This window comes from Squalius cephalus, assembly GCF_949319135.1.
Source record: "Squalius cephalus genome assembly, chromosome: 8".
Lineage (NCBI taxonomy): Eukaryota > Metazoa > Chordata > Actinopteri > Cypriniformes > Leuciscidae > Squalius > Squalius cephalus.
The window spans coordinates 10,339,242-10,363,217 of NC_137129.1; the positions used below are offsets into that span (position 1 = coordinate 10,339,242).

General features: G+C 39.5%; 4 protein-coding genes across 5 annotated transcripts in view; all 4 read left to right on the forward strand.

Moving 5' to 3' along the window:
* Window positions 1-23,976, forward strand: part of gmpr (guanosine monophosphate reductase) — a 46,575-nt gene that overhangs the window by 16,038 nt on the left and 6,561 nt on the right. Inside the window, exon 2 of one of the 2 annotated variants that reach the window (XM_079878335.1) lies at window positions 20,398-20,542. In XM_079878335.1, the coding sequence (XP_079734461.1) occupies window positions 20,456-20,542 (87 nt within the window). In that variant the 5' untranslated portion in view covers window positions 20,398-20,455. Of the gene's footprint in view, window positions 1-20,075; window positions 20,543-23,976 lie in introns of those variants that run through there. The other variant, XM_079878334.1, reaches the window with a different exon arrangement.
* Window positions 6,836-10,596, forward strand: zbtb8b (zinc finger and BTB domain containing 8B). The gene is made up of 4 exons (XM_079879018.1): window positions 6,836-6,936; window positions 7,979-9,030; window positions 9,111-9,268; window positions 9,776-10,596. Exons 2-4 carry the CDS (start codon window positions 8,007-8,009, stop codon window positions 10,079-10,081), a joined length of 1,488 nt encoding a protein of 495 aa, XP_079735144.1. The 5' UTR covers window positions 6,836-6,936; window positions 7,979-8,006; the 3' UTR covers window positions 10,082-10,596.
* LOC307163130 (tissue alpha-L-fucosidase-like) lies at window positions 10,967-14,180 on the forward strand. The gene is made up of 8 exons (XM_079879021.1): window positions 10,967-11,497; window positions 11,574-11,708; window positions 11,869-12,006; window positions 12,185-12,290; window positions 12,390-12,590; window positions 12,760-12,950; window positions 13,231-13,333; window positions 13,442-14,180. Exons 1-8 carry the CDS (start codon window positions 11,139-11,141, stop codon window positions 13,571-13,573), a joined length of 1,365 nt encoding a protein of 454 aa, XP_079735147.1. The 5' UTR covers window positions 10,967-11,138; the 3' UTR covers window positions 13,574-14,180.
* LOC307163131 (tissue alpha-L-fucosidase-like) lies at window positions 14,562-18,529 on the forward strand. The gene is made up of 8 exons (XM_079879022.1): window positions 14,562-15,105; window positions 15,182-15,316; window positions 16,128-16,265; window positions 16,444-16,549; window positions 16,649-16,849; window positions 17,022-17,212; window positions 17,684-17,786; window positions 17,882-18,529. Exons 1-8 carry the CDS (start codon window positions 14,753-14,755, stop codon window positions 18,011-18,013), a joined length of 1,359 nt encoding a protein of 452 aa, XP_079735148.1. The 5' UTR covers window positions 14,562-14,752; the 3' UTR covers window positions 18,014-18,529.

Sequence of the window (23,976 nt, forward strand, 5' to 3'; positions counted from 1 at the left end):
GCACATGGCACCCTTTAGCGTCAATATGAGACGCAGATAGATATGGGCCAGAAAGCGCCTCCTAGCGGTCTAACCCTAACCCCACCCCAGACCTAAACCTACCCATAACCGAACAAAGCTCTGTGCGTGTCATATTGACGCTAAAGGGTGCCATGTGCGTTGGATGTAGACGAAATGTCAAAAGCGTCAGTATATGACGCCCTAGGATGAGAATGCTTTGGTATTTCAGTGCAAAAACCTGCATCTTATTTACTTTACCTAACCCAAGGGTACGTTTACATGACAATAATGTACTAAAAACATTTTTCACATACAGACGACACCATTATAAAAGTGATCCCCGTTCACACTGATCCATGAAAACTATTGAAAATGCTGTATTATGCATGCCAGGCCAGTAGTTGGAGATGTCACTTTGTAAAGAAACTATGCAAGCATTCGCATGATGTCACTGGTTTCACAAATTAAAAGAAAGAAAAAAAAACTTGCACTTGAAACCCTTTTTCAAAAGTTTGCGTTTTCAGGTCCCCAAAACGTTGTTGTCGTGTAAATGAGAGGCCAAAACATATAAAAAGTACTAAGTTTTTAATTGAAAATGGTGTCGTGTAAACAGCCTGTTCTTTTACTCGCAATCTAGTTAAAACTATGCTAAATTAGCTGAAATTTTAAACGTTTTGGCGAATCTCATTTGTACATTTTCTACAATCATGCTTACTTCTTCTTCTAAAAATAGTGTCAATTCAAATCACATTGAATAAATTCATATGAAATCACTTCGTAAAATAGGCCTAGTTGTTTTCTCAAGGTATCAGGTTGGCAGGACCAAGAGTATTAACATTAATTTACATTGCAAACTTTTCTATAAAACAGACTCATTATTCACAAAACTATTTGTCTGGCGCAATGAACATTGTGCTATTAACGCCTATGGAAAGACCATGCTTAACCATTGCTTGGTCAACCAGCTTCATCAGAGAGACAGACTCACAAGTTAAATTTGCAGCTAGACCAACACTTACAATCATAAAACAGCCTGGAAGCTTGTATTTTCAGCAGGATTAGGAGATCCTTTTAAATCATATTCTAAATCAAAATTTAAATGTCAATAACAGTTGCATTTTTTATGACATTTATCAATTTAAATTTAATAAATAAATGTAATTTTAACTATGAGGTATATTGGCCCATGTATAAATGATGTGTTAACAAAACTTGGAATTGGATAGATTTTATAATAAAGAATGTGAATGTATCATGCATTTTTGAAGTTGCTTGTAAAGCTAAAAAAACACGTGGGATTTTTATCTGAGATGTATGGTCCTAATACTTTGCATTGGAAAACCTGTCATAGCATTCCAAATAGAGCTAAGTTTAGCTTTCCAAGAAGAAGAGGATTATGTGTTCAGGACAGGAGGTGTTGTTGAAAGGATGGGTTGATGTTAAATTACGCCTGACATAATCAGCTAGAGATTCTAACTGAAAGCTAGCACTAGTTGTTCAGTTTGGGACTGATGAACAGCCAATCACAAACCAAACCACAACAATCTTTATCTGAGTATAGTTGATTACTGGAATGGCTTATTTGGTAGCTTATTCAATATGTGCATGTCTTGCGCATCTGTTTACTTTATAAAGGGGTGGTTGATTATGATTTCACTTGACTAACTTTAGTTAGTGTGTAATGTTGCTGTTTGAGCATAAACAACATCTGCAAAGTTACAACGCTCAAAGTTCAAAGCAAAGGGAGATATTTGCTTTTAAAGAAATCGTTTTTTAAGGACATAAAAGTTAGGCTACATACGCAGTCCATGTTGAGAAGAGGAAGAGTTGTGAGCACATTTGTGAGTCTGCTAAAGCTGTTGCATTTGTCTTTTCACATGCAATACAGTACATAACACACATGCAATAGCATGTCACTCTGTAGGCATCTTACAACAGTTCCCACACAAGCGATTTTATAGATTATCATGAGAGAATATGCTAATTGAAGATAGTTAACGCCACATCAGCAACATAAATTCATCAACTAACCATTCAGAAACGTCCTGTTGCATTCTACATGTTGCCACTTCTTCTTGAGTCTCTCCATCATTGTCCGACTCCAGTTTAAACGTAAAATGTAGAAAAGTGCTTGTCTGTGTGAGGTAATCGGAGCTGCTAACACACGCGAGCTCTTGAAGCTCCGCCCTCTGTGCGGGGAACAGCAGCTCATTTGCATTTAAAGGGACACACAAAATGACATGTTTTTACTGACCCTCAAAAAGGGACAGTTTTAACATGCTGTAAAAATTATATTGAGCTAAAACTTCACATACACACTCTGGGGACAACAGATACTTATATTACATATTGTAAAAAGGGGCATTATACCACCCCTTTAATGTCAGAATAAACAGACCATTTCACATCCACTGTCAACTGAGAAAAACAGACAGTTTCAAAAGTTAATGTATGCGCAGTTATTATCAGAGTCTTGATGTAGACTACATGTAAACTCAATTTAAATGGGTTTAGTCTGCCTTTTAGTTCAGGATTAGCTCAGCATGTAGTTTGGTCTTAGTTTCAGTGTTTGGTGGGTGTTGGAGAGCTGTCAGTCTGTGGTCAGCCTGGATGATATTGAGGGCTGCAGGCCTCCAGCTCTGTCCACCACGCTGCTATGTTTGAACTTAATTACAACCAGTCGGCCCTGTCATTACAGCCCGGAGCAGCCGAGCGACGGCCGGCCCGTAGGTAGTGGCGGCAGAATCCCAAACAACAGCGTGCAGTCACACACTCTCTTGGGCAGAGCAAACACACATTGGGATGGACACAGACGTATCCAAACCACACAGACACAAACAGAAACACAGATGCAAGCGAAGACCATTGTCACGCACTCCACATCAACACAAACTAAATCCTTGCCTTGCAGCAGACAGATAATCATGCATTCATAAATCATAAAATAATCATTCTCTATCAAAGCTGTTTCATTGACAGAACTGTGGTGTAATTAACAGACTAGTTGAACCAGAAATTAAAATCATGTTATTATATATATTTATATATAACAATTTGTTTTTAAATGTTTTTTGTTGGAACACAAAATTATGATTTTTTGTACACACACACACACACACACACACACACACACACACACACACACACACACACACACACTTTTAGATTACTTTTGACCTAACTATGGGTTCGTAAGCTTCCAAAAAGCATGCATACTTAACTTTCCGAACGTATAAACATATAGGCTTAATGAAAAACATAAAAGATGGGAAAGATTAATTGGGGAAAATCAATAAATTATGAATAAATTATTACTGCCATCATGTAAATAATGTAATCATGAAAAAGTTAATATTATCTGATTATGAGCATTTTACAACATAATCTAATCTAATTACAAGTACTTTATTTTTGGAATCTGATTACATATAATCAGTTACTACACACACACACACACACACACACACACACACACACACACACACACATAATAATATTATTACAGTTTTAAAATAACTGTTTATATATTATCTATTTTAAAATGTCATTTATTCTTGTGAATAAATATTTAAAATAATAATAATAGAATAAATATACATAATGAAAATTGAATTTGTTTTTGGGTGAACTATTCCTTAAATAAAAAGAGGAATGAGAAGGAAGGCAATGAGTGCTGCAGATCTACAAAGCTCTGCTTGTGGCCGGAAGCGTGTGGTTGTAGCGACAGCAATTATTACTCTCCTTTGCCTCAAATAAAATGATAATAAAAAGGCTGACATGTTTAATTCTGGCAGTCGCCGGCCTGGGAGAGAAAAAGAAGACGCGCAGGGCACAATGAGACATCGTCTCTGAATGACACAAGGACATTAAGTTGTAATTACAGAGAGACGAGATTTCCTTTCTGACCACAGAGGAGAGTGGTGTCTTCAGACTGCAGAGGGGCGCCGGTCCTATTAAGGCCCCCAAAATTGGTATCATATCACCAAGACCCCCAACTACACCCCCCATCTGATGTCTAGATCCTCCAGACACTTTGTGGTGTATTATGACCGTTCCACCTCAAACAAACACACCCACCTACCCGCCCACAACACGCACGCACACAAAAGAGACAGTCAAGGCTCTGTGTCAGATCTTGTGATCAGTGTGCGAGGGGTCTGCGCTGGTGCCTCAAAACAAATTCCTCACATTCTGCGATAATTCAAACGTTTCACGGCGCAGTTTTTGCGTCCATGAGAGGCAGAGCTCGGGAATGGAAAATGCCACCATGTCATGGCAATCTCTCCCCATTGTCTCTCTCTTTAATCAGAGCTCTTCTGTGGCTCTAAATATCCCAGTGGTGTGCATCTACGCCTGGGAAAAAGCAGCTCTTTGCCCCGCTCAGTCCCAAAACACGCCATCGCACCCGCACTGTCTGTCTCCTCGCATATGATGACAGGAAAATTTTCACTTGCATTCTTCAATCTTAATGTGTAGGAGCACCTTAGGAGATCTGAGAATGGCAAAAAAACAAAGGTCCACCATATTTATGACACATCCAAAAGTGGTGAATCAAAGCACTTATTTTGGCTCTTTTGGGGGGGGGGGGAGTGCTCCATCTTGAAGCAGGAGCATCAGCATTTGATTTAGGGGAGTTTAAAGTTTGCAGGATTCAGACAACACTCTGGTTTGTATATAGGAATTATAAGGATGAATAGAGTTTAAAGCCTTACAGCAGATATAGATTATACTATACTTGTCATAATATAATAAATGTGTTTCACTGACAGAACTGAGGCATGGTTAATGGAATAGTTCACCCTGAAAAGAAAATATCATTATTATATTTTATAGTAATATATATTATTAGATTGTTCAAAACCCATATGCTAATATTTTTTTAATAGACCCCAAAAGAAAATACATTTTAAGAATTTTTGTTGTCATATAACAGTAGTTCATCGCAGTTACTGGCCAGGAAATGTCATACTCCATATATATAATTATGCAATATTATAAACAGTTTTGCATTCTAATATATTTTGAAATGTATTTATTTTTTTGTGATTGCACAGCAGATTTTTAAGCAGCCTTATTTTTGAAACAACACACTATTGCACAGCATCTGTCTCCTCGCATGATGTTAAGAAAATATTACGTTTTGGGATTTTTAATAAATATGGCCGGGGACTTTTTCAGATATCCTATAGGGTGCTCTTACATTAAGATTGAAGAATGCAACTTAATATTTTCTTGTATTTTCAGATTTCGGATATCTGAAAACGTCAAAAACAAAAGTCCCGTGCCATATTTATGAAAAATCCAAAAGCGGCGAATCAAATGCACTCATTTTTGGTTCTTTGGGAACACTCCATTTTGAAGCAGGAGCATCCGCATTCGATTTAGGCGTATAGTTTCAAGTTTACAGGGTTCAGGGACAACTCTCTAGCTTGTATAGGAATTATAAGGATGAATAGAGTTTTATGAGGTGCTATAAATTTCATTTTCAAAAGAGGGTGTATGGCGGCTTATGTCCACTCGCCTACCCTGCGGTTTACAGGGGCCACCATGAAGCCTTTGTGTTCTGTGGGTTTACCATGGGAAAATTCTGCAAACAAATAACTCACCCGGTGACCCATCAGTGTTAAAAATCACTTTTGAGCGCTGTGGATTGTGATGCATGGGTGCGGTGCAGCCTGCAGGAACTGCATGTTTGTTTTATCTCGATCCAAATGTTAAAAAACAGCTATTTTCAGGCTAAAGAGAGCAAATAAACACACATTCCAATGCAGACAATGAGGGTAGGCACATGGTCTGACATGAGCTGGCAGTACGGGCATGTTAGGATTTGGGCATTGTGAAGACATCAGTCCTCACTCAGAGCAGGATCTATTTCAGAGCACATGTGAGTTTGTCATCTTGTCTCACAATGGTGGTCGACCACTATGCTGAAAAATAAACTACTTCTCATGAATGTGCTGTTCATCACCCTGTCAGCTGTGTAACAGTGCTGTAAATTAGCACTTGTTGAATCTTTTGACAATACCAACTGTTTCAGGGATTTTGCTCCCTCGTCTGGTGATAGTGGTAATTGCACTTTCTTCATTCCCCCTTTTTCATAGTAGCTATCCACCTTATTTTTAAAGGGATAGTTCACCTAAAAATGTATTTTATTTACTCACCCCTCATGTTGATCCAAACCTGTATGATCACAAAAGAAGATATATTAATGTTGACTGCACCCATATTTACTATTTTTTTCCTCCTATTGCGGTCAGGTCAGGCGACGAATGGTATTTTTGAGAGAACATTTTCTCTCCCTTGACTGACATCACAAACAACTCCAATCAGAAATTTTTAGTGTCAGGTTTGAGAGTAAAAGAGACTCGGTACCGGCATGAATATATAGCCTAAGATAGCTATAAGCTAAGTGATTACTGCATATTCTGACCCATGTTTCATCCACCAAATTATAAATTCTTCCTGTGAATTAAAGAAGAAAGTTAATGGCAAAGAAGTCCACAATTCATTTATCTATATCATTTAATTTAAATGAATGATAAATTAACGGTCTCTTTATTTCAATATATTTTAATGAAGTAGGCTAATGAGTCATGACGACAAAAAATAAAAACAAAAATAAAAATAAATAATCAGCATGGCATATGGGAATGACTCCATAACGGAGCTTCAAACTATCTCTCTTTCAGTTCGTCAGTCCTCTCTTCGGTTGTACAGTCTAAATCAGAGTGCTTTTAGAGTGTAAATAAGTGGCTGACACCCAAAGTAGTGCACTGCACTATATAGGGGATAGGGGGCGTTTTCGGGGTTACTCCGCCTTACTCCGCCCGCTACTATGGCAGCGACAGGAAGTATAACGTAGAAATCAGGAAGCAGCTCGTCAGGGAGACATTTTTAAAAGACCATCATGAACAAAAACAAAACATACACTTGAATGTAAGTATTAAAAAAAATCACTATTGTCTAAAATTCAAAGATATCATTTTTTTTTTTACATACTTCTTGTTCCGTGTGCACGCAAGGATTGCTTCCCATAATTCGGTTATTACTTAACTCCATTGCTGTAAAACACAACATGGTAAAATAGCATTTTGTTATTCGTGAATTATAACCATTGATGTGTAGCACGAGCTCGATTTGGTCAATTTTTGATATTATTGTGACAGTGATTCGATTGTCTATTTAAATATCCCACCTTAAATATCTCACCTCATGGTGAATTGTGCATTAATTTAACAGTGTGACAATGGTATGATAGTCAGTATGCATTTCATTCTAGTTGATTAGTTTCGTTGTTCAGTGGTCGAAATATCAGTGAAATCTTACTAAAAATTATCTATGAATTTAAAACGGGGACAATCGTTTTTTGTTGTTGTTGTTATATATATATATATATATATATATATATATATATATATATATATATATATATATATATAAAAATATTATGATGTTTGCAGGTAACTGGTTGTACAATTTACCAAAAATCACACTATAAAAATTATTATCGTAGGCTAACCATTACAAATAGCAAGCAGTATACACACACAAAGCATTAAGAAATATTAAGAAAATTACTTGAATGCGTTACAAAAATAAATATGATTATGTATTAATTTAACTTTGAATATACCTTTTTACCTTATAAGATGTTATTTTATGCTTTGTGCTTTTTGGAAATAGGTCTTTAATTGGGCTTATCATTTTATATTTTAGGCTCAAAGCACTAATTATGTGCTTTTTGCAAATGTAATTGTTGCAAGTGTTAGTAGACTTTAGTTAATGATTATTTTTATTATTAATATCAGGATTTACTTCCACTCAACTAGATGTGTGACAAAAAAACGGGGACGTCTCGTCACCCTATTTTATCTGTTAGTGAAGCTTATAAGAGTTTGAGAATATGCAATTATTTCATTGGATATCTTTCTCATGATCATTGATTGATTGATTGATTTTTTAACTTCTACCCTGCCAGAGAAACGAATGGCTGTCCTACGGTGAATATGGAGGTTCCTTCCTATCTGTCCAGGCTCTTGACTGAGCTGAACGAACAGCGTAAGAGGGACTTCTTCTGTGACTGCAGCATCATAGTAGAGGGACGTGTTTTCAAAGCACATCGAAATATTCTCTTCGCCAGCAGTGGTTATTTTCGGGCTTTGCTGGTGCATTACCTGAAAGACAATGGCCAGCGACACAGCACGGCCTCTCTGGACATCGTCACAGCCGAGGCGTTCTCCTTCATCCTGGACTTTTTGTATTCGGGTCACCTGGACCTGCGCAGCGAAAATGTCATTGAAATAATGTCAGCTGCGAGCTACCTGCAGATGACCGATGTGGTGAACTTTTGTAAGGGCTACATTAAATCATCCCTGGAGATCTGTAACAGGGAGAGGGAGAGACACAAGGACCGGGAGGGTTTGGAGCATAGTGCAACCCCAGTTTCAGTCACCAGTGCCCCTGTGGCATCCACTTCCGAAGCCGACCAAAGGACCTGTCAGGTCACCGAAGCCCTCAGCCCTGATGATGCCCCAACGGCTGCTATCTGCACACCAGCGGCCACCAGTAGTAAAGACTCAGAAAGCGAAAACTCTCAAGGAGCATTTCTCAACCATCATCCCATGAATGCTCCACTGAAGGTCAGTCCAGGCCCGGATTTAGTCAACTCGTCCACCCCAGGTCTGCTTCTGGGGTTGGTGCACCCCAAAATAGAGTATGACCCTGATGAAGAGGGCGAATCTTCACGGGAATCCAAAGAAACGACTCTTTATCAAGGCCCAAATCACGATGGAGAGAGAACAGTTAACACTAGCCCGGCTCCAAGCACCGAGCGCTCCTCCGTATCATTTGCTAACTGTCCTATGAAGCAGTTTCCAGATGTGCTGTACAGAGGGGGGATGAACCCTAACCGGGATGAACACTATTCCCAGAGTTTGGGGTACGTTGGGTTCGGCCGTGGTGATGATGTACTTGGTCCTGCGGTCCCCTGTGGGATGGAGATTCAGAATGACTGGTATGGGGATGATCCAGGTGAGGGATGCTGGATAAAATTGCTACAGTAACGCAATCATTTTTGATTTGTGTCGTAATTTATATGTGTGTTTACACAGGGAGACTACACAAATGTCCGTTCTGCCCATATACAGCCAAACAGAAGGGCATTTTGAAAAGGCACATTCGCTGCCACACAGGAGAAAGGCCGTATCCTTGTGAGGTGTGCGGCAAACGCTTCACACGACAAGAACATCTTCGCACTCATGCAATTTCTGTAAGTCTTCATAAGCCCTGAGGAATATTTGAATGAATGTGTAGCTATAGAGCTGCCAAAGATTGCTTAAAAGTATTGCATTAACCCATTTGTCGAATTTGCTGTAAATCTGTTTCATTTTGTTCTAAAGACTGGCCAGAGTAAGAACATGAGCAGGTGTCATTATTAAATGCACACAGCAATCCTATTACTGAACTCTCGTTTATTTACAGGGTGACATTTTATACATACACTAGCATTCAACAGGTTTGAATCACTCAGAAAAGGTCATGCTTCACAATACACACTGTTTCAAAGCAGCTTCAGTCATGTCCATTATTTTTTTATATCTTCATGCCTATAGTTGCATTTAGCAGATTAGAGCTGAATGATAAAATGCATTAATACAAATGCACTACATTAAAAATACAGGCAAATTCAAGCCAGTTCAAATTGAGGTGGATTGTGATCAATAATTGTATCGATTTATGTATCAGTATATTTAAATCTATGTTTTTTGTTTTGAAGGTCCATCGCTCCACATGGCCCATTGTTTGCAAAGGCTGTCGTCGAGTGTTCTCAGGCATTGTGTCCCAGGGAATGAAGCGTTTTGGACTTTGCGATGGCTGCACCTTTGTTACTACAACTAATGAGGATCCCTCCTCCATGAACCTCAGCATTCAGTCTGAAGCTATGGAGAGGGGTGCTAGAGACTCTGATTGGCCCATGTTTATAGTGGAAGGGGATGAAGCGGAGGCGAGTGCTAGACAGGATGATAAGCAGAATGTTGCAAAGCAGCTTGGGGAGAATGGCATGGTAGGTTCATTGCCATAGTTGCACTTGTTTACCAAAAAAAAAGGACTTTGTGAAGTACACACAGTTATAGCCTGAGGCAGGGTGTGACCAACATTCTACTGGTAACAAACTACCGGTTTAGTCGCTTTCTTTAATATATTTTTGTGGATTAGAAAAGACGGTTAATTATTTGGTGAAATTAAATGATTAATTTGTACTCGAAACATTACACAGCTGGGAAGGCTTTGAAACATTATGTTTGGGTTTAGTACAAATCTACAGTAGCTAATTGTGGATTATGAACATATTTTGCTGTATGACAATGAGGGCACAACAGATTTGAATGTGTTGTGGCAGTTGTGTGAATAAATATTTTATGCTTTAAAGTGATCTGCTTTAAACACTTTTCAGGGACTGTTTCAGTGGTCTTGTCAATTCACTTGTTTTATTTGATAATTACTTTTGTTATTTGCCAAGAAGTTATGAAAGTCAAAATGCTTGTTTTTTTTTATTACATTTTGTTTTTGTGAAAGCAATTAAAATATCTTCTTTATAAAAAAAAAAAAAAAAACATTTACAGTGTATTGATCAGTACTGATGGGAAGTTGGGAACCCTTTTCTTTTTACTAGTGTAGTCTGATTCCTGAGCAGATGACTCTTATTAGCCTGTTTATTTCAGTGAATCAAAAATATAAAAAAACTTATAAAAACATAAGAATCGGGAACAACTGTTAATTGTGGTCCCTGTCCTCATAGGTATATAAAATAGTCAGGGATCTTTTCTTCAATCCACTTATGAGAGTTATGGCAAGTTGGCCGGACCAATATGGCGGCGCTGTTGACGTACGATCCAGCGGCCAATGAGGCGTCTATGTATTTTGCATGTGCCCAAACTGCCCATTTTGCAGGTAAGTCATGGGTTTTGTCTCATGTGTAATGTCATATGATAAACCAGGAAATAGAAACTGGTTGTTCGGGTTTTTGGTTATGTATATAAAGTATTAAGGGAAGTCGGCAGAAATATTTCTAGTGCAGAAATTCACTCTTACTGATCTCAGTAAACGCGCGCTCTCACGTCGGTGAGGTGTGATCAAACATGCAGGTGAGTGTGAGTCCGAGTCAGATATCGCTGGTTCTTTGTCTTCTATCATGCGCCTCATCAACCGGTGCTCGATATACACCAGACTGGGCCAGTCTGGACGCCAGACCTCTGCCTGAATGGTACGACGAGGTGAAGTTCGGGATCTTTGTTCATTGGGGGGTGTTTTCAGTGCCCGCGTTCGGCAGCGAGTGGTTCTGGTGGTACTGGAAAGGCGCACACATATCTGATTATGTCCAGTTCATGATTAAAAACTATCCTCCTGGATTCAGCTACACGGACTTCGCACCTGATTTCCACGCGCAGTTTTTTGATCCTGACGAGTGGGCTGATATCTTCGAAGCTTCAGGAGCAAAGTAGGTAGGCTACTTACGATATGCAATATGCGTGTTTATTCTAAATATTTATAATTTTGTTTTTCATTATTTTCAGATATGTGGTGCTCACATCAAAACACCACGAAGGCTTCACAAATTGGGGGTCCCCATATTCCTGGAATTGGAATGCTGTTGATAATGGACCTCACAGGGATCTTGTTGGAGATTTGGGCAATGCAATAAGAAAGAGGTATTGTGTAGATAATTGCAACAAATGCTACAGTATATCTTTTTATATATACATATTTATTTATCCATACATTTTCAATGAACTGTTTCTTTTTTCCTTGGCAATAACTGTGCAAGTGTATTATCCCTAATTTAATAAAGTAACTTTCCATTTTTATTAGATCTCTGCATTATGGACTGTACAACTCTCTGTATGAATGGTTCAATCCCATCTATTTGAGTGACAAGGCAACTGGTTTCAAGACTCAGGATTATGTTGCAAAAAAAGCTATGCCAGAACTCATCAGTCTTGTCAACAGGTACATTTGCAAAAGTCATGTGATGATACAGGCTGGAGAGGGAAGAACAATTGTTTATGACATAAGCCTGATTTTTATGTTGTATTTGTCTGTGTAAAGCTAAACCTTTACAGCCTACATATTGTATATGGTTTTACATTTATGAATCCGTTCATTGGTGATGTCTTTAACATCTCAGGTACAAGCCAGACTTGATTTGGTCAGATGGGGACTGGGAAGCACCTGACACTTATTGGAACTCTACAGAATTCCTCGCTTGGCTCTACAACGACAGTCCAGTCAAAGTGAGATCATCACTTCATGCCATATTTTATTATCTTATTTTAGAACTGTCTCAAATTGTAATTCTGATCATAATGACTGCATTATTGTGCTCCTTACAGGATGTGGTGGTGACCAATGACAGATGGGGGAATGGCTGTTACTGTAAACATGGAGGTTATTTCAACTGTGCTGACAAGTTCACTCCTGGACATCTGCCCAATCACAAGTGGGAGAAATGTCAGTCAGTGGACACAATATCATGGGGGTATCGCCGAAATATGAAACTAACTGAACTGATGGATCTACCATCCATCATAAAGGTGCGATGTGTTGCTATTGAGCAAGAGTGCTTCCCTCAGATGATATTACTAGATTCCTGCATTGTAAATAATGTATATGAATGAAACATGGAAACAAAATTGTATGAAAGTTCATGTGGTGTCTAATAAGTCAAGTAAGTTTTTAACCTCTCATATGTTGTGACTGCAGGACCTGGTCTACACTGTGGCCTTAGGGGGGAATTACCTGTTGAATGTGGGACCCACAGCAGACGGCGATATCGCACCTGTCTTTGAGGAGCGTCTCAGAGGAATTGGAGTTTGGCTGAAGATCAACGGTGAAGCCATCTATGGAACTAAACCTTGGAGAGTTCAGGCTGAGAATGCTACTGTTCTTGCCTGGTGAGTTTATGTTTTTAAACTTCCTCTTATCTTTATATTCCTCACAGTCCCTTTGAAAAACTTTCAGAAGCTCCAGCTTGTGTTGACATGTCAGTAAACCGATCATATGATTGTCATAAAGGATTTGAATTATTCTTGGTCTATATATATATATATATAGCCTGGATTTCTTTGATTGAGTCAACTAATAGTCTTGCTTCCTTCTCTCACTGTTTCTGGAATGTTGGTTTGGACTTAATTAGCCCACTCATTATTTTTTAAAATTTTCCTTCAATTCCAGGTATACTTCAAAAAACACCAGCACTGTGTACGCGATCTTCACCTCCAATCCCATGCAAAACTCCTTTAAGCTTTCTATGCCCAAAACCTCCGACAGCACAGTGGTAAATATTTATGAATTCATTCGAATTTAGGAATAAAATGTTTTTTTTTGTTTGTTTTTTTTTTTTTTGGTAAGACATCAATGAATTATCTGTTGCAACTCTGTTCAGGTGACTTTGTTGGGGAATCCTGAGCCTTTGAAATGGGCTCCTCTGAAATCAACAGGACTGATAATTCTCCTGCCTGATCTGCCTTTCTCACCCGCTGAAGCCTGGACTCTCAAGCTGGATGGGGTGGCCTAAAGCCTTTAAACTTTTTAAAAAAAGATTTTAATGACATTTGTTTTGTATAAATTAGGTTGTTGTTGTTTTTTTATCATAGACTAATTGATATGATTGCTTAATAAAAAAAATGACCAACTGAATGACACTCCAAAACCAAATGTCATTTTTAATTTAACAATCTTATAGCATTGCATATTAGATACCTTGGAACCCAGGGCTAAAATGGAAACACAATTTCAATTGATGCTAGTGTTATTTTATTATTTGCCCAAAATATAAGACTTATAGTGAAGGGAATAAAAATCTTTGTAATAGTCTCTGTAATGTGCCTAATGTTCTTCTGGTAACTAACTACTATCACTAATTACTAATCACTTTTCCTTTAAATTATTTGTGGAATAGAAATGATTATTTGGAAATTATTTAATTATTTGTTGGAATTAAAAGGTTCATTTTTATTGGAAATATTAGACAGCTGGGAAAGTTGTGATGTTATGTTTAGGGTTTTGTATACATTTACAGTGGTTTATTATGGATTATGTTTGAATAAATATTTGTATATTGTAAAGTACACTTTTTAGGGACCATGTCAATGGTCTTGTGTATTAATTTAATTAATTAACTGTTATGAGTATGTCTGTCGTCATAAACCTAAAAACTTTTTTAGGTTGCAAAAGAAAAGGTGGTAACAGTTAGCCTATATTTATTTAGGCTATATTGTAGGCCTACATTATTTGTAGACTAGCCTATAAACATTAGTTTAGCTATTTATCAAGAAGTTGTTCAAGTCATATTGCTTATTTTTTTCATTTTGTCTTTTAAAAGGCAATTCAATATTTTGTTTTATAATATTAAAGGTGGTAAAACTGGCATTTCCCCTTTTACAAAAGGAACAGAGTGCCAGGGATCAGTTCGAACGGGAAGCGAAAGCTTTTTCTTTCACCAGAATATACCGATTCCCGTTCCCGAACAAACGTTAAACTCATTTGGTTCCCCATCCTTTGTTACGAGTGGTTAGAATGGAAGTCATGTGCTGTAGTCACATGTTTGATGGCATAATGGTTAACCAGGAAGAAAATACAAGCTGGTTGTTTGGGTCTGCATTATGCTGAATCATAAGTTAAGTCGGCAAAAATCTCTAATGCGGAAATGTGTGCATACTGACATTCATACATTAGTGTCTGTAAGTGATCAATCATGCAAGTGAGTCCGAGTCAGATATCGCTGGTTCTTTGTCTTCTATCATGCGCCTCATCAACCGGTGCTCGATATACACCAGACTGGGCCAGTCTGGACGCCAGACCTCTGCCTGATTGGTACGACGAGGTGAAGTTCGGGATCTTTGTTCATTGGGGGGTGTTTTCAGTGCCCGCGTTCGGCAGCGAGTGGTTCTGGTGGAACTGGAAAGGCGCACATGATCCTAAATATATCCTGTTCATGATTAAAAACTATCCTCCTGGATTCAGCTACGCGGAATTCGCACCTGATTTCCACGCGCAGTTTTTTGATCCTGACGAGTGGGCTGATATCTTCGAAGCTTCAGGAGCAAAGTAGGTACTTACGATATGTGTTAGCATGCTTCCTGTTTGTGTTTTACGTATTTATAATTTTGTTTTTCATCCTCAGATATGTGGTCCTCACATCGAAACACCACGAAGGCTTCACAAATTGGGGGTCCCCAAATTCCTGGAATTGGAATTCTGTTGATAATGGACCTCACAGGGATCTTGTTGGAGATTTGGGCAATGCAATAAGAAAGAGGTAGCTATGTGTGCTTTTAGAGACTGGTAACAAATGCTACATTGTCTTTCCAACGCGGAAATATGTGTTCTGCAAATATTTTCATCAGGGGGAACCATTACAAAACATCTATATGCATACTCTAGTAGATAGACCTCGTCTTAGAACAAAATTCAGTCACTTAGTCATTTAAGTATTACAAAATTATATTTTTCAGCAACAGGGATGTCTTCTTTTACTGTTGTTCTTTATAGAAATTAAAGAATCATAAAAATCACATTTAAATAAGTATGAATACAACTGAAAAATAAGTGAAAAATTGTTTTTGACTCCTCTTTAGAGAAACAACATAGCTAAGGAAACCCTTCCTTGAACATATAATAAAGTAATAAATGTCGATTTATTATTTTAAACTGAGTTTCTTTGACTTTGTTTGGAATTACATATTTATTGGCAAATACATTAAATATTCTTTATTTTAAATGCATCTCGCCCCGAAATATTAACAAATTCACCATAGATCACCTGAATAGCTGAAAATGTCTGTAACAAAATTTTTCCTTTGTTAAACTAGTCTATCTTAAAAAAATAGACAGATACATAGTTTGAGTGCATAAGGAAATTTAATATAATATAATTCGCAATGCTTCATGGGACTGTGTGTGACGCCCTTGCAGAATCATGGGTAATGTACTTTTTCACCAATAATCTGTTAAATGTGATTATTAAACTTCAACTTCAGCTGACACGAAGCCTTGCACATTCAAATTTTTAAAAAGCAAATTCAAACTTTTCTGAATTTTATTCAAAAATGTTCAATTTGTTGTATTAGGTCTCTACATTATGGACTCTACAACTCTCTGTATGAATGGTTCAATCCCATCTATTTGAGTGACAAGGCAGCTGGTTTCAAGACTCAGGATTATGTTGCAAAAAAAGCAATGCCAGAACTCATCAATCTTGTCAACAGGTACATTTGCAAAAGTCATGTGATGATACAGGCTGGAGAGGGAAGAACAATTGTTTATGACATAAGCCTGATTGTTATGTTGTATTTGTCTGTGTAATGATAAACCTTTACAGCCTACATATTGTATATGGTTTTACATTTATGAAACCGTTCATTGGTGATGTTTTTAATATCTCAGGTACAAACCAGACTTGATTTGGTCAGATGGGGACTGGGAAGCACCTGACACTTATTGGAACTCTACAGAATTCCTCGCTTGGCTCTACAACGACAGTCCGGTCAAAGTGAGATCATCACTTCATGCCATATTTTATTATCTTATTTTAGAACTGTCTCAAATTGTAATTCTGATCATAATGACTGCATTATTGTGCTCCTTACAGGATGTGGTGGTGACCAATGACAGATGGGGGAATGGCTGTTACTGTAAACATGGAGGTTATTTCAACTGTGCTGACAAGTTCACTCCTGGACAGCTGCCCAATCACAAGTGGGAGAAATGTCAGTCAGTGGACACAAAATCATGGGGGTATCGCCGAAATATGAAACTAACCGAACTGATGGATCTACCATCCATCATAAAGGTGCGATGTGTTGCTAATATTGATTAAAAGTGCTTCCCTCAGATGATATTACTAGATTCCTGCATTGTAAATAATGTATATGAATGAAACATGGACACAAAATTGTATGAAAGTTCATGTGGTGTCTAATAAGTCAAGTAAGTTTTTAACCTCTCATATGTTGTGACCGCAGGACCTGGTCTACACCGTGGCCTTAGGGGGGAATTACCTGTTGAATGTGGGACCCACAGCAGACGGCGTGATCGCACCTGTCTTTGAGGAGCGTCTCAGAGGAATTGGAGTTTGGCTGAAGATCAACGGTGAAGCCATCTATGGAACTAAACCTTGGAGAGTTCAGGCTGAGAATGCTACTGTTCTTGCCTGGTGAGTTTGTTTTTAAACTTCCTCTTATCTTTATATTCCTCACAGTCCCTTTGAAAAACTTTCAGAAGCTCCAGCTGTGAAAGCAGTGTCACCTAGAGACCTTTATCAGTATAACAGGTAGTATGTAAGAAAATTATAATTTAAGATTCGTAGGCCACTGCATAAAATGATTGCCAATTATAAGCGCCTCATTTAATTAAATTAATATTCATGAGCCAAACTGATAGGGGTAGGTTGAAGTGAAATAGTTGGAATCTAGAGTGAACACAAACTTTTACCCTGAAATGATGACCTGTGACCGATCATTCTTGGTCTTTTTATAATTAGCCTGGATTCCTCAACTGTGATTTTGCTTTCTTTTCTGCACGTTTCTAGGGTTTTAGTTGAGTTATAGTTAGCCTGTGATGTAGTTGCAATTAATAAAGCTTTCACAGCTTTAATATAATGTTTTATATTTTCCTTCAATTCCAGGTATACTTCAAAAAACACCAGCACTGTGTATGCGATCTTCACCTCCAATCCCATGCAAAACACCTTTCAGCTTTCTATGCCCAAAACCTCCGACAGCACAGTGGTAAATATTTTTGAATTCATTTGAATTTAGGAATAAAATTATTTTTATTTTTTTTGGTAAGACATCAATGAATTATCTGTTGCAACTCTGTTCAGGTGACTTTGTTGGGGAATCCTGAGCCTTTGAAATGGGCTCCTCTGAAATCAACAGGACTGATAATTCTCCTGCCTGATCTGCCTTTCTCACCCGCTGAAGCCTGGACTCTCAAGCTGGACGGGGTGGCCTAAAGCCTTTAAAACAACTGATTGTTTTAATGAAATTGTCAGGGATGTGATTTTATATATATAATTATACAGATTTCTGTAATTTCCTACTTGACAAGTATGAAATATGTGAACCGCGAAATAGTCTTAATCATTAAACAAACTGCAAAATTCCACGTTTTTAAATACATTTATTACAGCCAGCACTAAATGAGAGTACAAATCGGCAATGGCAAGTATACAGTATGAAACTGTTGGTGCGAATTATCAAATCTCAAAGACTTAGATTAATTTATGTAAATATAGAGTCGGATATTTCCTCCTTTTTTTTGGCCACATGCCTGGTTTTTGTAATACATGAAAGTTTTTTATGAATCAAGTTTATTTTTTATTGTAAAGATTGCTCAATTAAAATGACCGAGTGAAAGACACATCAGAACCAAATGTCAGTTTCAAAGTTTTTTCATCATTGCATTTAATGGTTTATCATTGCATGTTACATACTGTACCTACATGTGGATAAAATTGAAACGTCATTTCAGCTGATGTTTGTTTTATTTTACAAAGCAAACTTAATAACTTACAAAAAATAGTCATAATACTATTTAAGTTTTATACATTGGGCATTTTATACATTTTCTTTCAATTAGGACAGGTTTTGTATTTCGTTTTGGGACTGATTGATTATAGATCTTATTGATCTTAGCCTCATTGATCTGAGGATAAAGTTCACCTCTGTGTAAAAGAAAGCCTTTAATACTCAAAATTGTTTGTTTGTGCACATGAATGTGTGTGTCCGCAGTAGCGCAAGTGGATGTAACAACGCATGCACAATTCTGAGGCCTTAATCTTTGCAAGCACATATGTAAAACATATGTAAACATGAACATACTCCCTGAACACTAATTCATTGTCAGCAGCCATATCAACTAGTAGCTTAAGACTGGTTGCCCACTGAAGCTAAGCATGGTTGGGCCTGGTTAGTTCCTGGATGGGGGACCTGGGTAATCTAGGTTGCTGCTGGAAGAGGTGTTAGTGAGGCCAGCAGGGGGTGCTCACCCTTTGGCCTGTGTGGGTCCTAACACCCCAGTATAGTGATGGGGACACTATTATGTAACAATACACCATCCTTCGTGAGACTTTAAACTGAGATCCTGACTCTCTGTGGTCATTAAAAAGCCCAGGATGTCCTTCCAAAAAAAGAGTAGCTAGTGCTTTGAGTGATAAGAAAAGCGCTATATAAATGTAACAAATTATTATTATTATTCATTTTCAGTGGTGGGTCATTTTTGACCAATGTAAGCTCAGATCATTAAGACCTACAATCAGTTTAAAAAATAAATACAAAACCTGTCCTAATTGAAAGAAAAGTTGACAGAGATTTATTAGCTATTTTTTGTAGGCCGGTCATTTTTGACCTTGAACACCGCAAGTGTAAAAAGGGGGAAAGTAAGTTTTAGTCCAATGCGATAAAAAAAAAAAACATTTTTGGGGGTGAAAAAAAATCCATTCTAACATCCAGCATAAGGAATATAAAGCAGTACTTGCAGTAACGAACAACAGGCACTGAATAATGATACATACTAGAAATAATTAAATGCAAAAAAAAAAAAAAAAAAAAAACAGTCAGGGATACACAGTGAGCATACAATGTGCAATAATAAAGCTTTAGATATAGCGCATAGCAAGAAAACGATGTCAAAAACATTTAAATTAAAATTATTTTAATTCTAGGCTATTTCATACAGGAATTGCACATCTTAAATACAGTTACATGATTATATTTTTAGTGTACCATGTGTTTTATAGCAGCAATCTTTATTCTTTTTAAGTTCAAGGGTCACTTGCCCATGATTTCTGTATTAGACAACATAAAAAAGTGAAGGACATATAATAATGTATGTCATGTCCTTCCTCTACTTCTAACTAATGAAATTAGTCCCCCCCCTCCTCTCTCTCTCTCTCTCTCTCTCACTCTCTCTCTCTCTCTCTCTCTCTCTCTCTCTCTCTCTCTCTCTCTCTCTCTCTCTCTCTCTCTCTCTCTCTCTCTCTCTCTCTTATTTCCCATGAGTCCAATCATTGATTCAGAGGAGCAATACCTCTGCTGGACAGCAGGAGCTCTGCACATACTGCAGTGCTGAGCTGAGCTGCAGTGTTTTGTGTGCGTATGTGTGTGTGTCAGACAGCCATAGGAAACACTTTTATCACTGCTACTGCTTCTGCCACTCTAGACTGAATGCAGGCGGAGGGGGGAAATAGAGAGAGGAGAGAGAGGGAAGGAGAGAGCGTACAGGCCTTGCCAAATAAAGCCATGGGGGCCTGGGCAGTGACGGCCCTTTCTACACTATAAATACGCTGTTCTTCTGCCGGTTCGGGTTTGGTGCCTGGAGCTCTGGACCAGTGACTGCACCAGTGACTGCACCAGCCCGTCTCAGGAGATTCTCATCCGCTCTCAGGCCTGTCACTATGCCCCGGGTGGATGCTGACCTCAAACTGGACTTTAAAGATGTCCTTTTCAGACCAAAGAGGAGCAGTCTGAAGAGCAGGTCTGAGGTAAGAACATCTGCTAGCTGTCTCTTTTAAAATAAATTTGTGCCACTGGCCTTGGTCTTGTTATACCTGAAAGACTCATTTAAACTGAGTACCAAGGGAGCTGCATGTTTGTTTGGGCAAAGAATGAAACTGAAAATTAGGATGACCTTGATGAAGTTCATCTGTTTTTCATGGGGCCCATGTTTAAGCTTCAACCAGTGGCAGTTTATCAAGCTTGATCAGCAGACAGTGCTCCAGTATATGTTGGTTTCTCTTTATTTTGTGGTGTTGTGTCTTGAAACAAGTCCAGTGGTTTTCAGGGTCAACTGACCAGGCTAAGGAAAAGCAACCTGAGAGCTAGTGCTTTCAAAACATGTTGGCATGCTTCAGGCCTATTTTTAAACATTAATAGAAGCAGATTCCACTGTGGTGTAACTCTTGGTCACACTATAGGTCCACCCAACGACACATAATGGGACCAAAGCATATGATTATCTACATGGTTTGTATGCCTGTAATTCTTTCATATTTCTCCCAGACATTCTTTTTGTTCCAGTTAACGTGTAGCTTTCTTAGTTAAACAGCTGCTTTCAAAATCCCCATGCTAATCTGTCAGGTTTACAACATTGATCATCTACTGTATATTCTGTTCATTTTTTCCTATTGGTGTCCTGGCTGATGAATTCAGAGGAGATTTTCACTGCAGGATGACGTAAAGTGCCGGTCAGATCTCTGCAGCTGGCTAATCTGATGGATGTCACTGTACGGGCAGGAACAGTGGTGTGATGATATACAGGCTCATTAAAATAGAAGAGCAGCTGAGGGTCTCTTTATAACCTGCAGTAATCTATCACTGACCTAGCCTTAAACATCAACAATAAACGAGAGGATCCCAATCTTAAGCCTGGAATGTCCGTGAAATGTCTCTTCAAACAGGAGAATGGTGAATTTGTTCCCCACAGCACAAAAGCAGTTCAGTTAATAGCGGCAGGATGATTATTCATAGGGCAGTGTAGTGTGACTGATGTGACTGCAGCAGTTACTGGAACTGGAAATAACCAAGAACTGATTCGGAGAACCTGAGAACGTCTGTGCATGTGTGTGTGTGTGTGTGTGAGAGAGAGAACTGTGCATATCAGTTTGCAATATTTTTTTTCCACAAGCGGACAAAACGTCTAGTTACGTATATGTAACCCTCGTTCCCTGAAGGATGGAACAGAGACGTTACGTCAGTGGCTGACGAAATGGGGTTTCGCTAGAGAGCCCTATCACCTCCGAGTATTAGAAAATGAGCCAATGTTATGAAAATACCATGGGTCTGCGGAATTTACATCACAAACTCCGCCCCACTGCGTATAAAAGGAGCCGCGAGTGCAATCTCGCATTATGTTACCTGTTGAGGAGCCGAGACTGTGCGCCCTGGCCGTTTCAGCGGCACAGCGGTAGTGGCATGCGGATGTAATGTCTCTGTTCCCTCCTTCTGGGAACGAGGGTTACATACGTAACCGAGATGTTCCCTTTCAGTCAGTCACTACGAGTTACGTCAGTGACTGACGAAATGGGGGTCCCAATCTAATCTCGCCACTGCAGCTGTCTTCCAGTGTCCTGAGCAAGCCACAGCTCCCTGTCGTGAGGCTAGCACGAGCGAAGGGCCAGGCTAACGCAAGAATACCAAGGTACACTGGGTAGCATATCCCAGGTGGAATATGTAACACAGTACCTACCCGAGGGAAAGACACGTGCTCGGAGGAGACTTACCGTGGAAAAATACACGTGGGGGTTGCCCAAGCGGGGAACCATGCACATGGAGACACCTAGCCAGTCACGAGGGCTGACCAACCGGGCATGCACTCCGGTGACGGCATCAACAGTGCAGGAGGAACTCAGGGTCTATGGAGAACTCATCTGAGTAAAATAGCGCTCGGATCCAGTCCATGGAGTGGAATGGCGCAGCAAGCGATGACACCGAGCAGGTCCTAGCTACTGGCCACTGGGAGCGAGTACACGAGAGGACACTGGCTCTACACGGAGATTGTAGAATCTAGCGAATGTGTTAGGTGTCGCCCAGCCTGCAGCTCTACAGATGTCTGTTAGCAAGGTGCCATGCGCTAGCGCCCAGGAGGAAGCAACGCTCCGAGTGGAGTGTGCCTTCACCCCTAAGCCAAGACAATAGCATCCACTATCCAGTGAGACAACCTCTGCTTGGAGAGAGCCTTTCCCTTCAGCTTCCCACCGAAACAGACAAAGAGCTGGTCTGAGGTCCTGAAACACAGCGTTCTGTCTGCGTAAGCTCGAAGGGCGCGTACTGGACAGAGCAGTGCCAAGGCTGGGTCTGCCTCCTCCAAGGGCAGCGCTTGCAGGTTCACCACCTGATCCCTGAAGGGAGTGGTGGGAACCTTGGGCACATATCCAGGTCGGGGTCTCAAGATCACGTGAGAATTAGCAGGCCCGAATTCCAGGCACGCTTCGTCAAAGGAAAATGCCTGCAAGTCCCCTCTTGACGGAGGCCAAAGCAATCAGGAGCGCCGTCTTCAAAGCGAGGTACTTAAGCTCAACTGAGTGCAATGGCTCGAAGGGAGCTCTCTGCAGTGCAGATAGAACCACTGCGAGGTCCCAAGAGGCCATATGTGGGGAGCGGGGAGGATTTAACCTCCTTGCCCCTCTAAGGAACCTGATGACCAGGTCATGCTGTCCTACTGTCTTTGACTCCACAAGGTCGTGGTGCGCAGAGATCGCAGCCTCATAAACCTTCAGGGTGGAAGGAGACAGCCTTAAGCACCTAAACACTGCGATGACCATGTTCCCGCAATGAGAACATGACTCATCCACGAGCGCTACCTGAGCGTGATTAAAGCCCAAACACGCGAGGCAGCGCTCGTGACCGTCAGGCGGATGGACGATACGCCCACAACCAGAAACACACGGGCAAGACATCTTTAAAAAGACGTGCCCGTGCAGCTCTTTTAGAAAGAAAAAGCTCTTTTAGTAGTGCTGAAGCACCCAAGGGAGAAACACGAGCCAAGTGCAAGCCACTGCACAGACCAGCAGCAGGATCGTGAAGCACATACACTCTTCGGCTCCGAAGCAAAAACATAATGCGAAATTGCACTCGTGGCTCCTTTTATACCCTCGCGGTGGGGCGGAGTTCGCGATGCAAATTCCGCAGACCCATAGTATTTTCATACCATTGGCTCGTTTTCTAATACTTGAAGGTGATAGGGCTCTCTAGCGAAACCCCATTTCGTCAGTCACTGACGTAACTCGTAGTGACTGACTGAAAGGGAACTATAAATGATTCAGCACAATTTCACTTAAGCCCACCACAATCTCTCAGCTAGATGGATGATATTAATCAAAATTTGGCCATATTCTGATTATATACTACCGTTAGCAAGTTCAGGGTTGGTAAGAATTTTTATGTTTTTTAAATATCCTTCTTACACTCGCCAAGGCTT

Coding starts and splice junctions, on each gene's coding strand:
- zbtb8b (XM_079879018.1), top strand. CDS start 8,007: ATGGAGGTTCCTTCCTATCTGTCCAGGCTCTTGACTGAGCTGAACGAA. Junction 9,031..9,110: donor CTGGTATGGGGATGATCCAG/GTGAGGGATGCT, acceptor GTGTTTACACAG/GGAGACTACACAAATGTCCG. Junction 9,269..9,775: donor TTCGCACTCATGCAATTTCT/GTAAGTCTTCAT, acceptor TTTGTTTTGAAG/GTCCATCGCTCCACATGGCC.
- LOC307163130 (XM_079879021.1), top strand. CDS start 11,139: ATGCAGGTGAGTGTGAGTCCGAGTCAGATATCGCTGGTTCTTTGTCTT. Junction 11,498..11,573: donor TTCGAAGCTTCAGGAGCAAA/GTAGGTAGGCTA, acceptor CATTATTTTCAG/ATATGTGGTGCTCACATCAA. Junction 12,007..12,184: donor CTCATCAGTCTTGTCAACAG/GTACATTTGCAA, acceptor TTAACATCTCAG/GTACAAGCCAGACTTGATTT.
- LOC307163131 (XM_079879022.1), top strand. CDS start 14,753: ATGCAAGTGAGTCCGAGTCAGATATCGCTGGTTCTTTGTCTTCTATCA. Junction 15,106..15,181: donor TTCGAAGCTTCAGGAGCAAA/GTAGGTACTTAC, acceptor TTTCATCCTCAG/ATATGTGGTCCTCACATCGA. Junction 16,266..16,443: donor CTCATCAATCTTGTCAACAG/GTACATTTGCAA, acceptor TTAATATCTCAG/GTACAAACCAGACTTGATTT.